Source organism: Nilaparvata lugens, chromosome 5 (assembly GCF_014356525.2).
Source record: "Nilaparvata lugens isolate BPH chromosome 5, ASM1435652v1, whole genome shotgun sequence".
Taxonomy (NCBI): Eukaryota; Metazoa; Arthropoda; class Insecta; order Hemiptera; family Delphacidae; genus Nilaparvata; species Nilaparvata lugens.
In genome coordinates this window covers 76,144,170-76,160,557 of record NC_052508.1, presented here as the reverse complement: position 1 = coordinate 76,160,557, position 16,388 = coordinate 76,144,170, and the positions used below count along the sequence as shown (strand labels likewise).

Sequence of the window (16,388 nt, the reverse complement as noted above, 5' to 3'; positions counted from 1 at the left end):
AACAAATTATAAGGTACAAGGTACAATAGCATATTATTCTTTATTGATTCATACCATAAGTACATCATCAAAATGATAGGGAGTGAAAAAATAAGGTAACCTTGTGCTATTCCTCTCCCAAATTAAGGTTACACATAGTCCGAAATAGGTTGAGTCTTGTAGTTATTCACTATATCTCCCAAGATAAGGTTACACATAGTCCGAAATAGGTTGAGTCTTGTAGTTATTCACTTCACAAAATTTTCAGTCCTTAATTATTTTCACAAAGTAGATTTTTAAATTTGGATGCTCCAAACCCAAAAATAGAAGAAATATTTCACAATAGCTTTATACTAGCTTCATATACAATAGCTCTATTGCAAGCTTATATTATTATAAATAGTATAACTATTATATTATTGTTATAAATAATATATGTATTCATATTTTTAAGTGTTAGTGTCTCCTTTCACTCATCCTAGTATAATTTGGAAAACAAAGTGTCCTATAGTGAGTGAGGCCCACGTTTCAATGGCAGTGGAGAGTGATCGGAGAAAAGCGTTGCCGATTCTCTGCCTTGCCACTGCCTTCTATCGACGATAGCTGATACCAGTGCATCTGATGTAAAATTGACTGTTCATTCTTGTTTTAAAATAATAATTTATTTCATGATTTTGTCTCTGTTGAATAAATAAAATTACATTTCATTTGCCAAGAAAATACAGAATGATTAAATGAAGAATTTACATAATAAATTGAGTTTGATTAACTTTCTGGTAGTCGCGCCTACTCAATCACACGAGCAGTCGCGTGTTGTAATTTTAACAACATCCTATTGTTTATGTGTTATGTACTCTGTTTACTGTCAAAACATATTAATTAATTATATAATTAATATTTCCATCTCATTGGATTATTTTACGCCTATGAAAATTTGCTTGATTACCTTTTCGTAGCCCAATAAGGAACACCAAGCAAAGCCATCAATTCTGTGTTATTGGATCGTTGGCAGTCTCTTTCCCTATCATATGCACTGTCTATCATATGTACTACTTATGCACTGTCGCGACTAAATGGCACCTAAAGACTGAACCATTGCTCGGTTGTTACTGCAACTCAGTGGAGTGATGGGGAGAAAGTTTTAGAATGCATAGGTGACTCATTCACTGACACCACCCGTTTGTTGCTTGCGTAGTTTTTTGCAGCAAAAAAACTAACACTTGTACTTTTTACAACAGCGCGACTGCCGGAAGGTTAATTATATTTCTACATTGTTGAAAACGATCTGGCATCGTTGTGGAGCTGGGAAAGGATAAAACTAAATATAAAGAAAATAAAAATCTCAGTACCCTTTTTTTTGAAATATTTTATCACAAAAATATTGTGATAAAATATTTCAAAAAAAGGGTACTATTTTTGTGATAAAATATTTCAAAAAAAAGGGTACTTAGATTTTTATTTTCTTTATATTTATATTACAAGTAGCCCTATACAGAAAAGAGATAAGGATAAAACTATCTGCTATGTCGAATGATAGAAAAGGATAGCAGCACCAACGTTAGACAAATACTGTTATTATATCGTGGACCTTAATATGAGAAGTACTTTTATTTATTTCAAATAAGAAAAAATGTATTAATAATTATTGATCATTATAACCGGGTAGTTCCATTGTCAGGTTCTGATTCAAAATTAGATCGAAAGAGTTCATATAAAATTAATTTAGTCACCATTTTCTGTATTCTGAAATACATTATTCAAGACTGAATTCATTTGTGGGTGTTACCATATAGAAACAATAGCGTAAGTGAATATCCCATGGTATAGGGCGTTTATGTCGCAACTTTTATTGTTAACTCAAGCCTATTATTGTCGATTACTGTTGATTATTGTCGATCTTGACTGTTTTGTTGGAGTGAGAGTGTATGAACGGCAACATATGAGAGACTACCAGCGACACACAGCTTCACAGGAAAGAACTACGTGGACTGTTGGCTTGAGTTATCATTGAAAATTGCGACATGAACGCCCTATACCATGGGATATCTACTAATAAGTTATGCTATGGTTTCTCTATGGTGTTGCCATAGAGAAAGGATAAAAGTAAATTTGTTTGTCTCTACTGATACTTACTGCCTCTCACCCGTTTTCCCTTGGAGAGCAAGTTCTATAAATCCAAATATGGAGTAAAAGGCAAATTGTACAAGTGTGAGGTACCATCCAAAAGCATGGGATCCATGAAGTGTGAATATCAACTCCTGAAATTGAAAATACAGTAATCAGATAATAACCAACTTAGTAAGAGAAAGAATAACTAACTGAGAAGTATCACTTTATTAGTAAAGTTTAGATTATTGTTGTTAGATTATTTAGGGCCGGTTTCCGAGCTCGGGATTTAGCTAAGTTCTAGACTTTAAACAGCTGGAGTCAGAAAATTGGCTTTCCAAAACAGGGTGTAGTCGCCGTCCACGTTTAAATTGAATTTCGAAAATCTAGAAAATGTTAACAAAAAATAAAATGAAGAGAAAATAGTGTAAAGTTTCAGCTATTTTGAATTATTTAGGAATGTTTCGTTTCGTAAAGGAATCCGTTCCCAATTATAGAAATGAGAAAATAAAGATTTATTTTGTTGCAACTATTTACTGCGACTACGCCCCGTTTCAGAGAGCCAATTTTCTGACTCCAGCTGTTTAAAGTCTAGAGCTTAGCTAAATCCTGAGCTCGGAAACCGGCCCTTAGTGCCGGTTGCACAACAGCCGGTTAAATTTTAACCGTGATTAATTCCACGAGAACCAATCAGAGAAGCTGTCTTTTCAAAAACGCCTTTTCTGATTGGCTCTCGTGGAATTAATCACGGTTAAAATTTAACCGGCTGTTGTGCAGCCGGGCCTTAGTGCTATATTATGTTACATTGAAAAGCTCTAGAATCCGTATTTATAAACGTTTTAAACCTATAGACATTCTATAGAATGCCTTAGTTGCCTAGGAACCACCTTTAATAACTTCTACTTCACCGATTACTCTCACTTGTGGGATCGATAGCGTCTTAAAATTTAACTTCAATACACATAAATACACACACACACGTTCAGGTGGCAGATCCAAAGTGACCATTTTCATAAGATTCAAATCTTCACCCATAATTGATTCACACTATAATATGCCTTGTCACACACGGCAGCTTCTTGATGGTTCTCTTGAAGAGACCACCTTCACACCAGGAGGCAGCTTGTTGAAATATTTCAGGGCAGAAATCCTATAAATTGATGGAGGCGTCTCCTGGGGACATTAACTCAGCTCACGGTGCCTGGTGTTGTGATAGTATATGTATGTAAATTACGGTTTAGTGTTCACGAGTTTGTGTTTCTTGAATAGTTCCAAATTTTCTCAAATAACTCAATATTATTCGTTAAAAGTGGTAATTGAGTGTAGTATTTCTAATAATTTATTAATTCAAGCCATCACAATTAAAAATTTATAGTTTCAATGTTTATTTTGGACTAAAATTTTATAAAAATTGTACACGTGAAATTCTAACCTTATCTTGTACTTTGTCACCTATAAATTTGGAAGAAAAATAGCACAAGGACTACCTTATTATTTTATCTTTCAATGTTATTACATTAGTTTCATTTGCATTGTAAATAATAAATGTGCTCCTGGCATACAACAAGCACAGGAGGATGTATAGTGAGGTCCACTTTATAATGGCAGTGAAGAAAGATAGCAGAACAACGTTGCCGAACCTCTGTCTTGTCAATGCCTTCTATAGACGGTAGCTGATACAGGTTTATTGATGTAATATTAACTGTTTATTCTCGTTTAAAATAATCAATTATATTTTATTAAGCAAGAAATTATATTTTTCAATGATTTCATAATTAAGATGAAATATTTTGTTGATTAATTATTAATTCTACATTGTTAAAAGACTATCTGACAACAGAGCAAAGCGAGAAAGAGATAGCGCTATCAGCTTTGTTGAATGATAGACAAGGATAGCAATACCATTGCTAATCAAACACTGCCATTATAACGTGGACCTCACTATAAGATAATGGCTGATGACCGAGCAAAGATGAGCTTGCAGTGAGCAAGATGGTCACTGTTGTTATGATTATCACAGCACTCTTTTGCAGCCTCAGGACATCAGTCCTGTGATCCCACAGGAGAAATCCATAGGTGATGTAGCAACGGAAGAGAGCGTCATACATTATCACAAGATAGCTCTCAATCACCAGGCACCTGACACCTCATATTGAGGAGCAGGAAGCAAACGCGGGAGAGTCGGCAGGTGACCTGTTATATATGACTGCTCCAAGACAAAACCCAGCAGTCCAAGACAAAACCCAGCAGTCCAAGACAAAACCCAGCAGTCCAAGACAAAACCCAGCAGTCCAAGACAAAACCCAGCAGTCCAAGACAAAACCCAGCAGCTTCACTGGATCCTGAGGGTCGAGCAGTTCTCGTGTCGAGCTGCAGATGTTCCTTAGGATCTTGTCCTCATTCATCTGAATCAATCAGCCAGGAACCACAAAGTAGCAGATCAAAGATGCTCCACCAAAACCCGCTCAAGCTTAGCACCCGACGACAGTAGAGATGTATCATCCGTAAACATCAGAGAGGACCCGTGGTCGTCAAGGTAATTAATTATAACTATAGTGAGGTCCACGTTATAATGGTAGTGTTTGATTGGCGATGGTTTTGGCAGCTGAAAAAACACTTCAACATCATAATAAGGGTTTGAGCAGATCCACGTATGTAGAGTTTTTTTGAACTCCAAACTTGAGAGACAATTTTATTAAATAAACGTCTACCCATTATCAGATGACTGTACCTCAGTCTCTTCATGCGGACAAAAGGAATTTTGATATCAACCCTACGTCGAGTATTGATCTCATGAACGTTCGATCTACATTGGAGCGGCTCCCTACACTTATCAGTGTGAACAAGTCAACTGAATATATAGAGATTCACCACCGTGAGAATTCCAAGCTCAACAAAAAGTGGATTACAGTGAGCTATTCTATCAGCTCTACTCATTATCCTGATTGCTTTCTTCTGCATAATTAATACCTCTTCAATTCTGGTAGCATTGCCCCAGAACACTAGACCATACAATAAAATAGAAAGATAAGTTGACCTCAAACAGAGCAGCGAATAAATAACAACGAAGAATTGTAGATGAAAACGTAACCTCAAATTTGTACAACAGTTTTCGCATGCAGACCTATGTCTAAGCATAGAGAAAAGATAGCATAAGAAGATATAAAGTGGTATAGGGCGTTTATGTTCCAAATCTCACTGAAGCCGATAGTCCTATAGTGATGTCCACGTTATAATGGCAGTGTTTAATTAGCAATGGTATTGCTATCCTTGTCTATCATTCAACAAAGCGGATAGCACTATCTCTTTCTCGCTTTGCTCTGTTGCCAGATCATCTTTTAACAAGGTAGAATTAATAATTAATTAACAAAATATTTCATCTCAATTATGAAAATCCATTATGAAATTATTGAAAAATATCATTTCTTGATTATTTTAAACGAGAATGAACAGTTGATATTACATCAATAAACCTGTATCAGCTACCGTCTGTAGAAGGCATTGACAAGACAGAGGATCGGCTACGTTGTTCTCCTATCTTTCTCCACTGCCATTATAACGTGGACCTCACTATAGGAACAGTGTTGACCCCAGCACCGATCTCTGAGGCACACCAAAAGTCACCGGACTGAGTCTGGGAGTTTGCACCATCGAGGGAGTTCACCTGAGTCCTTCCAGAAAGGTGTGACTGACCAATAACAGGAACATAGCAAAACGATTCTAGTAAATGACTAAACAGTTCTGATTCGTTCCTATAAATTGTACTATAGACTAAGAATTTTCTTACAGACACACGGTCCTTAAAGAATTTACATTTTGTACACATTTAGTGCCGGTTGCACAAGAGCCGGTTAAATTTTATCCGTGATTAATTCCACGAGAACCAATCAGAGAAGCCGTCTTTTCAAAAACGCCTTCTCTGATTGGTTCTTGTGAAATTAATTACGGTTGAGATTTAACCGGCTGTTGTGCAACCGGGCCTGAATCTTTCAATTAACAAATGCATCATATAATGAGAGGCGGGGGCAAATTTCAAATTTTTTAAAAATCTAGGCACAGTACGGTATTTTATTTATAGTAGATAAGTTAGTCAGAATTTTCACTTCCTGCATAGATTTAATTATTCCAGCTATTCTTTTTTTTAAATGTTAGATAAATTTGAACTTATTCGCCTATCTATAGATAAAATAAAGAAGCTATAAATAAGTAGTTACATGACATTTTATAAATCTTGCAGGACTTCATAGAATCCTCTGCCAGTTAACCGGTAGGGTCCTAAAAGGCCATCTATATGTACTACAGAACACTTTTACATTAAACATACAATTGAAAGCTCAAAGTGATGATTAATAGGTTCAAAAATATTAGGATTAAATATATTTGATAGGTGTAGTTTTTTTAATTGCAATGAAGGTGCAGCACAATGCATCTAGACCAGGGGTCTCCAACCTTTTTTAAACAAGGGCCACATTGTTAATTCTTGGGAGGCTTAGAGGGCCAATAACAAGGATGTACGTGAATTTGACTTGGGACACATACGACGAGGGATTTGAGGGGTGTAAAATTATTATATTTCCATTAAAATAATATGAGGAGTTTTAAGTAGGTTTGATTAAAACACAGGAAACAAATTCATATCATTCTAATACAAAGTCCAATTTATTGAGTTTAAAAAGGTCATAAGAAAACTTGACAATGCATGAATTTAGTAAGTTCAAGGTCAAAAATGTGTATACATGTATTTTTTTTAAATCTGTTGCAATATAACGGTCGGTGGACCGGATAAAATCTATCCGCGGGCCGAATGTGGCCCGCGGGCCGTAGGTTGGAGAGCCCTGATCTAGACCTATAACATCATCCTAGCTAGAAAAAATATTTTTCAAGTATGCAATTGCAATGAAACTTTTTCAGTAATCAGAGAAGGCTGATGTTCTATTGACTAAATTACATTATATTTAGCCAATAGGTACCGTAAATTTAGGCTACTTTTAGTTAAACCTCCTCTAGGCCACGTCAATGGATAATAGGACGTACACTAACAAACACATCACAGATAAACGTCTCAGAGAATCACAAAAAAACGTGGACAATAAATAGTCACAAATTAAGAAAAAATAAGGACTTATCACTCAGCTCACCAAAATGAAGAAAGTTAATATAGCAGTCTACTTAAAAATGTAAACATGATTTTGGAACCGGTAGCTCACCTGCAAGTATCCATAGATGATGTAAAACAAAAAAACTCCAATTGAGCAAATGACAACTTGTTTATAAGAGCTATAACCACTGATATCATAAAATAATATCTTTACTTCTGTATTAGTACGTGAATCTATCAGTCTACTTTTGTCATCTACATGTATTTTAACTTCCATAGCTAAAATTATATTAAAATGTGCATTGATAATTCAAACCAATATTTATTAAAGTTCATCCCTTTAATACAAACAATTATAATTGTATATTATTTACGAGTTTATTGTAGATATACGGTATCCAAGTTTATAATAAATGAACTTGAATAAATTCTAACCTAACAAAATCTCCTATCCGCGTCAACGCAAACACCGGACTCGTCAAAACAAAACGTCAAAATTCAAGACTCTCGTCTGTCCTTTGATTATCAGCTGATTTTCATATTCAGACAGCTTCAATTTGTGTTTGTTTGAACACAACAAAGATTGCTTGAATTAAAAGTTAACGACTGAATGGATTCATCGAAGATTATATTGAGGTCCACGTTGTAATGGTAGAGTATTAATTAGCAATGGCATTGCTATCCTTGTCTATCATTCAACAGGGAGGATAGCGGTATCTATTTCTTGCTTAGCTCTGTTGCCATAATTATTGTCTTTTCACAAAGTAGAATTCATAATTAATTAACAAAGACGTTAGAAGTTAGAAAGATTTGCATCTTTAAGGTCTTTTTGGTAGAGTATTAATATATTAGCAATGGCATTGCTATCCTTGTCTATCATTCAACAGGGAGGATAGCGGTATCTCTTTCTTGCTTAGCTCTGTTGCCAGATCGTCTTTTCACAATGTAGAATTCATAATTAATTAACAAATATTTAGTTTTGATTATGAAATCATTGAAAAATATAATTTATTGCTTGATAAAATATAATTTATTATTTTAAACAAGAATGACCAGTTAATATTACATCAATAAACCGGTATCAGTTACCCTCCTTAGAAGACATTGACATGACTTTTCGAGGTTCAGTGGTGGAGAGGACTTGAAAGTCCTAACTCCGCCTAATAAATAATTTTTCAATGTTTACAAGACAGAGGATCGGTAGCATTGTTCTCCTATCTTTCTCTTCTTCCATTATAACGTGGATGTCTGTAGTGTTGTTTTGTTGCCATGGTAACAGAACAAAGAAACATTGTATTGTAACCTAAAATGCAATTGCGCAGTCCTGCCTGCTGTCCTACTGTTTGATTTATTTCATTTTTTCTTGCAATAATGGTAAGCAAATAGAATTATTAATATTACACCAGAAATCTATATTGTAAAACCAATTTCTTATATTTCAAGTCGTAATTAATACATTGAAATTATATAGTCCAGTCAAGGAAAGATTATAGAGGGAAAAGTTGGGTAGACAATTTTCAACCCTACAGTTCTGTTAAGGGTAGTAAGGAGATAAACATATCAAAAGTCCCCACCCCTACCCCCTGTACTAATGGTATGGGGGTGGTTTAAAGGTACTATTTTTTGGTTTATCGCATAAAACTCAAAAACACATATAACAAATTAAAGCTTACATAATTTTTTCCTACAATATTAATTGCATACCTTTTTTATATCTCCTCTAGTTTTCGAGATATCCTCTCTTGAAGGTGTGACATTTTTGAAAAAAAAACACGTTTGCCACCAATTTTTCTATTTTTGCTCTTATAGCTTTTTAAAAGTTGATGGAAAAAATCCATGTTGATTATGAGCTTATAGAGCATTACATTCTCACTAATTTGATGTATAATTTCACATGTTTACGAATATCTCCCTACACATTTGCGGCAGCTTTAGTGTTGAGTGTGAAATCTCCATTTTTGCAACAATAGACCAATTGACAATGCAATTTGGAGGGAATGTTTTAAACAAATTTTTGACCTTGCAGCTTTGTTGAGACTAGTTGGGAGGAGAACATATCAAAAGTCCCCATTCCTAACTCATGTGCTAAGGGGATAAGGGTGGTTTAAAAGTTGCATTTTCAGCGTTTTGCTTCCACATTCAAATCTCGAGAACAATGCATTAAACAGACATAACTAACTATTCAAAAATAAAGCTTGATAAATTCTCAACATTTTTTGTTCAGTGGAATTTTGTGATATTCCCAACAGTTACCGAGATATTCGCTCTTAAAAGTGTGTAATTGTTAAGATAACAGGTTTTTATCCAATGGTTTGCTCTTTATTCAGGGCTTATAACTCTCCAACAATGCAACATAAAAACTGATGTTTATCGTACGTTTGTAGAGAATTAAATTCTCTTTAAAATGATTTATTATTTCACTATTCCAAGTTTTCCTTTCATTGTTAAAGCAGCATCAATGTAAGGGGTGAAATTTTCATTGCTGCAACAATTGATCGTTCGACAATGACATTTGAAAGTGGGTGTATGTGACAAAAATTTTGACTTTGCAGCTTGATTTGGACTAGTAAGTAGGTAAACATAGGTGAACAAAATTACGCATCTTTATCCCCTCTGTTGGAGGTGCGGCACCGCTCAGTTGACACTTGTTGCAGCAATGAAAATTTCACCCCTTTCATTAAAGCTGCAATACACACCTTCAATACCTTCAGTGTTTTTCTTAGGGATAGATACCACAACATATCACCAGCAACAGTATCTGATATAAATAAATAATGGTGTAATAACCGAAACCGGCCTTTCTAATTATCAATAAATCAGTGGTATTTTGACAATTTCTTAGTCTTTTTCATTCAATATGATATAAATAACTCATACAGAGTGTATGCCCACAAGTGGTGATCCAACATAGGAGACATCCCAACTGCTTCATAGACAGTTGATGGAGGCTTATTTACTATACAGCTTGGCAGAAAGATGGGTCCTAATCAGTCTTTGATGTGTCACATTTAATCTACCTCAAGGTATAAGGCTACCTCCCTGCCCTGGTCTCATGATAGGTAGAAACCAGTGTGTTGAGCTTACCAAGGTGGATGGGAATAAAATAATAAAAATTAAAACTCAAAAACTGGAGGTCCAGGCTGGAGTACCTCAAGGCTCAATTCTGGGTCCCTTACTGTTTCTGTTGTATGTGAACCAATTACCAAAAGAGTTAAAAGATCACAGAGCTCTGTTGTTTGCTGATGACACATCGCTTATCTTTAACAATTATTTATTAGATAGTCTAGAAATAAATGCTTCTACTGGAGTACAGTCAATTGTCCAATTCTTGAAGCAAAGGCAATTAACAATAAATAGTAAGAAATGTCAATTCCTACAATTCAAAAGTAAATATAATTCAGTAGAGGATAGAGAAATAAATGTGTTTGTAGAGGAAAATGAATTAGACCAAGAAGAGAAAGTAGCATTCTTGGGAATTTATTGGACAGGAAATTAACATGGCATCCTTACATTGAGAGGATATGTAATAAGATATCATCTGGGGTATTTGTCCTGCGGCAGCTTGCTAGGCTGAATGATAAAAAACTACTGTTAACTGCTTACCATGGACTTATACTATCTCATATTAGGTATGCTATTTTAGTATGGGGTAATTCATCTCAACAAAATATGGACAGAGTGTTTAAGATTCAAAAGAAGGCACTCAGATGTATAGAGAAAGTGAATAGGTTAGACTCTTGTAGGCCTTTATTTAAAAAGCTTGGTCTATTAACTGTGCCATCTTTGTATGTATATGAAGTTGTAATGCATGTGAAAACGAGTGGTGTGATCCAGAATTCAGATGTTCATGAGTATAATACGCGAAACAGAGCAGATTATCATATAATGGGTCACAATAGTAGGTTATTTGAACAAAAAACCAGATTATATTGGTAGGAATTTTATAACAAGCTACCTCAAATCTTGAAAAGTAATGATGATTTGAAGATTTTCAAAAAACAAATGAAAAAATATTTAGTTGATAGAGTTTTTTATAGTGTACAAGAATTCCTTTCAAACCTAAACTAGGTTGAACTACTTAGTGTTAGAATTATTATGTAATAACATGACTTGTCTTATACTCCATGACTGGAGTCTTTAGGACGTAATCTAAAAAAAAAATGATATTTTTGTAAAGAAGCTCTGTCTGGATGCCAGCACAGTCAGGCTTAGGTGCGTTCCACAGAGTGCAAGCAAAAAGGGAGATCCTCTCTGATCGAAAGAACACAAAGTGTGCCAGTCGCCAATGTTACTACACAGTACACAGAAACGCTCTTCTAGATCCGCACTACATCTACAAGCTCCACCCCACAGAGTGAGGCTATACAAAATCACACTCTGGAGATAAATTTGTTCTAAAAATAGTACAAAACTTCCTAATTAAATTTATTTATTTTTTTTTCAAAATTGTGATTTATTGAAAGAAAACAATTAACTAAGTTATTAGACGTTTCAAGTGTAATGGTGATGATATAGAAATAAATTGATTAATTATGGGTTTGTGTTTTCATAGAGATAAATTTAGTATGGGTTCATTCGAAAAGTGTAGAATTAGGACTTCAACAATAAGACTTTAGTGATCTTGTAGCTGAATTTTGTGTGAAAATTTTTATCGTGAGAATTTTTTTTTTTCTGTTAAAAATAATTTTCTCACATTAAGATTTTGCTAACTTGCGTCCGGGAAGATTCCAATTTCATGCAGGGTTGAGGTATTCTCACGGAACTGTATTTCCGTTAGCGATGGAAAATACACGAGTATTTGGGAATATTTCAAATTTGCATTATTTTCCTTTCCCACGGAATTATGCTCGTCTCCACGTGGACCGTTGTCTCGTTGGTGGAAGGGGAACATAATTTGCGTGGAAAAAGAGCACTACCAATCAAGCCACGGCCGGAATAAGATGAAAAACTAGAGGTAGTCTCGGGCCTCGAAGGCCCTATTTGAACGTGTTACATGAGGTGAAATACAAGTAGTGTATAAATTTTCAAGATGTTTGATTCGTCCTATTTCGTGAACTTATTAAAAGTAGTTTGAATTGTGTATGTATTTTATTGTTTATCAACAACGTAGTGTAGTGAAAAGTTTCAGTCGTGATGAGATTAATAGTTCTAAAGATAGCGAGTGCCATTATAATGTCTTGCTCATGTTTTAGAAACCCAAATTAACCGAGTCCCTAATTATATCATTCATTAGTAGAAAATTGAGTAAAGTCCGCCCTACCTTCGTAAACAAACTTCCAGAGATCAGAGTTAGCAAAATCTTATACCTAGGCGGTTTTTTTGTCTTAGAATGTGAAATAAATTGTTGCAGTTTTTTTGTTGTTGTCCAAATTCAAATTAGATTGACTCAATAAAATTTAGAAATTGATTAGAATGCAAAAAGTTTGTTATTAATAAAGTCCCATGACTCGTCCTTTAGAATTTAGATATCTCTTAATTCTAACCCCATCTGGGGTCGGTTACACAAACAAACTTTGTTTTTAATAATATTAATAATGCATATTATCGTATTTTCAGGTTCAAGAATCATTAACTACTAACCTGGATCCTTTGTATAGTGCGCTGAGCCATTATAGAAGAAGAAATTTTGAAAAATGTAGAACCATTTGCTCTGAACTACTAGAGAAAAATCCTTATGACCAGGTAAATTTTGAACCAGGATTAGCCGAAATCTATTTCATGATTTTGTTGGCATGAAGGTAGTGGGCAAAGTATTTATTACAAAATAAATAAATAAAAAACATAGACATATATATAAGAAAAATTACTTTGCATATGCTCAATTACTATTTCAATACATTATTGAGGTATGGGGAGGTGCATATGACACGCATTTAAAAAAGTTATTTATCCTACAAAAACATATTATAAGAGCAGCATTAGCAAGGCCACGACTCTATCCTAGTAGGGAAATATTTCTTGAATTCAAGGTTCCGACAATAAGACAGAATTATATGAAAAACGTTATAGGCTACTCCATATCAATAAAAATAAAACTAATTTTGCTACCCACATTTCACCCCATAATACACGTCCTAACAACAGATTTAAGACAGAACTCATCAAGCTAACCATATGCAGGCATCAATTTCAATATTATTGTAACTACATTATAAACAAAATTACAAATGACTTTATAGATGAAAAAATCACACGCGATTCAATTAAAAGTATAGAATATTGGATTGACCAAAATGTATTCTTTAAACTAGTGGTATAAAGTATAATGTTGTATACAAATAATTGTTACTAAAAACAGTGAGCTATGGGAATGTATACTCTTGAACCAGGCTTGTAATTGTCCCAAGTCACATTACAGGAACTTCTTTTTATTGTATCAGTTCATTTGTTTTTCTTTGAGAAAGTTTCACTGTTTTTTTTTGTATAATAGGTATAGCTTCATTAGCATTATTAATTTTATTTTGTATTTTCTTCGTTAGCATTATCAATAAATTGTTTATTAATTCATATACTGACCTGAATTGATAGAGAATAAATAATCTGCAACTCACTGCCAACACACAAGGAATCTTACGTTGGCAGTGCCAATGCAAGTATTACAGTGATGTTATTGATGCACTTAAGTTACAATCAATGTTATTTATATTGTACGGTATTGTAAAAATATGTATTTGTAATTTTTGGCAATAAATAAATTCAATTCAATTCAATTTGGACCTAATTTTGACCTATATATCAAGAGCCAATCTTTTAATCTATTCTAATTATGTTTATAACATATTAATCATATTGTAGTGAACAAAACTGTGACCAAAAAAGGTTGAGTTGAAGATGAGGGTCCCTGCACTTCAGTTTTGCTTTGTGCCTGGAATGAACCACAACTATACCGGTATATGAATAATATTTTTGAATGGATAAAATGTGAAATAAGGAATCAGGTATCTTTTTTTTGTGTAGTTGAGAAGTTGATATTGTGGTAATTATTCATATTTGAAACACATACTGAAAATCAGTGGTTTTTTGACAATTTCTTAGTCTTTTTCATTCAATAAGAATCAGGTATCCATGTAGAGTTAAAATTGAGCTATGTCTTTCAACATAATTATTGTTTTAAGGTGAAATAAAACCGATATTGTCAGTTCCACATAATTTATTTGAGTTTAAACTTAGTTTCAATGCACTAAGGCATCATCGTCAGTGGTTATTTTAGGTTGGACTGAGGAAATTCTATATTTTTTTATTTCACCTTAATATAGAGAAATTTCACAATATCTCTGGTAATAGTGTACTTGATTTACTTATTACTGAGCCTCCCCGATAAGAACTAGCTCAAGATTCTTTATTTTTATACAATAAGTACATCATCAAAATGATAGGTGAGAGGAAAAAAAGGTAACCTTGTGCTATTCCTCTCCCAATTAGATAACACATAGTCCGAAATAGGTTGAGTCTTGTAGTTGTTCACTTCACAAAATTTTTAGTCCTCAAGTATTTTCACAAAGTAGATTTTCAAATTTAGAAGCTTCAAAACTAAACATAGAAGAAATATTCCAAATTATTATAATCAAAATAGGAAATATTCACATATAGAAATATAATTTTGAAGAATTACCGAAAAACAAACTTAATTCTAAAATGCCGCAGATATTCTGTCAGCTCTTCTTTTGTAGGCAGTTGCATTGAGTTATCAATAATAGAATTTAATAATCCAGCTGACATTTGTCATTTGTAATGATGAATTACTAAAAAAATTATCCTATGAACTTTCAATGTTATTCTGTTATATTTAAAACGACAAAGAGGTGAGTCAATTTCGTTGGCTAACAAACTCGATCAAATTTTTTAGTATGGTATGAGATGTTGTGGTATTTCTCCATAATTGAACGGATAGGACGTTGATGTTGTCAATACCACTTTAATTTATTTAAAAATAAATTCATCCTACAGAATCAGGTTTCTGGTTTCTGGAACAAGGATATTCCTTCAACAATAACAAACACATCAGTTCAGCTGAAGATGTGGTAGATGTTACCACGAAACCTGGTTCTGTATAAGATGAATTAATTTTTGAATAGTAGCGCTCATCGAATTTCCATCTAGCTGTTTACCCTTTTGTCAATATTTGCAGTAGCAGAAGTATTCGGGGTTATTTACAGCATTTAACCGCGATTTTCGTTTAATAATAATTATTTATTATTTAGCATTTGAACAAATGCAACTTCTAATTTTTTTCCATTTGTAGGCTGGCAGGACGCTATGGCTTTGTATAAGAATGAGCGTTGCTATCCAGAGATTGTCAGTTTAGTGTAAGGGTAAGCATTCCTGACCGGCAATCAGAAGGTACTGGGTTCAATTCCCGGGCTGACAAATAATTTTTGTATGTTAGTGCTCATCGAATTTCCATCTAGCTGTTTACCCTGTTGTCAATATTTGCAGTACAGTAGCAGAAGTCTTCAGGGTTAATTACAGCATTCAATTGAAATTTTCGTTTAATAATAATTATTATTTATTAATTAGCATTTGAACAAAAGATGCAACTTCCAATTGTTTCCATTTGTAGACATTCCACAATCACAATATAAAATAAATAATTGGGAGATAATCAACAGGATAAACCCAAAATTCTTCCTCTCCATAATTTTGATAAAAATAGTCCAAATGAGGTTATGAAAACACTTTTATGAAGATCACAAAAATTTACAGATTAAATTTTAGATTTAAAACGCTTGATGCTAAATTATTTTTGATGAAAACTGGCAGATTGCATTCACGCGCATATATATATGAGCCTACAGTGAGGTCCACGTTATAATGGCAGTAGAGAATTAATATAGGAGAACAACGTTGCCGATCCTCTGTCTTGTCAGTGCCTTCTTTACACGGTAGCTGGTACAGTTTTATTGATGTAATATTAACAGTTCATTCTCGTTTAAAATAATCATTCATATTTTATTCAACATTGAATAATTTCCTAATAAATTTTAGAAAACTAAAATGAAATATTTTGTTAATTAATTAATAATTAATAATTCTAAAGTGTTAAAAGATGATCTGGCAACAAAGCAAAGCGAGAAAGAGATAGCGCTATCCGATTTGTTGAATGATAGTCTCAATGCCATTGTAACGTGGACCTCACTATACACTCTCAACTCTGGATGAATATACTCACAAAATTGTCTAGTGAGACTGGAATTATTTAGAGATA

The 16,388-nt window shown here is 33.7% G+C and overlaps 1 protein-coding gene across 1 annotated transcript in view; it reads right to left on the bottom strand.

Moving 5' to 3' along the window:
- LOC111059334 (adenosine 3'-phospho 5'-phosphosulfate transporter 2) overlaps positions 1-7,683 on the bottom strand; it is a 36,851-nt gene extending 29,168 nt beyond the window's left edge. The window contains exons 1-2 of the mRNA XM_039429305.1: positions 7,293-7,683; positions 2,113-2,237 (exon numbers count right to left, since the gene is read on the bottom strand). Coding sequence (XP_039285239.1) covers positions 2,113-2,237; positions 7,293-7,460 — 293 coding nt within the window. The 5' untranslated portion in view covers positions 7,461-7,683. The remainder of the gene's footprint in view (positions 1-2,112; positions 2,238-7,292) is intronic.
- Positions 7,684-16,388: the final 8,705 nt, after the last annotated feature.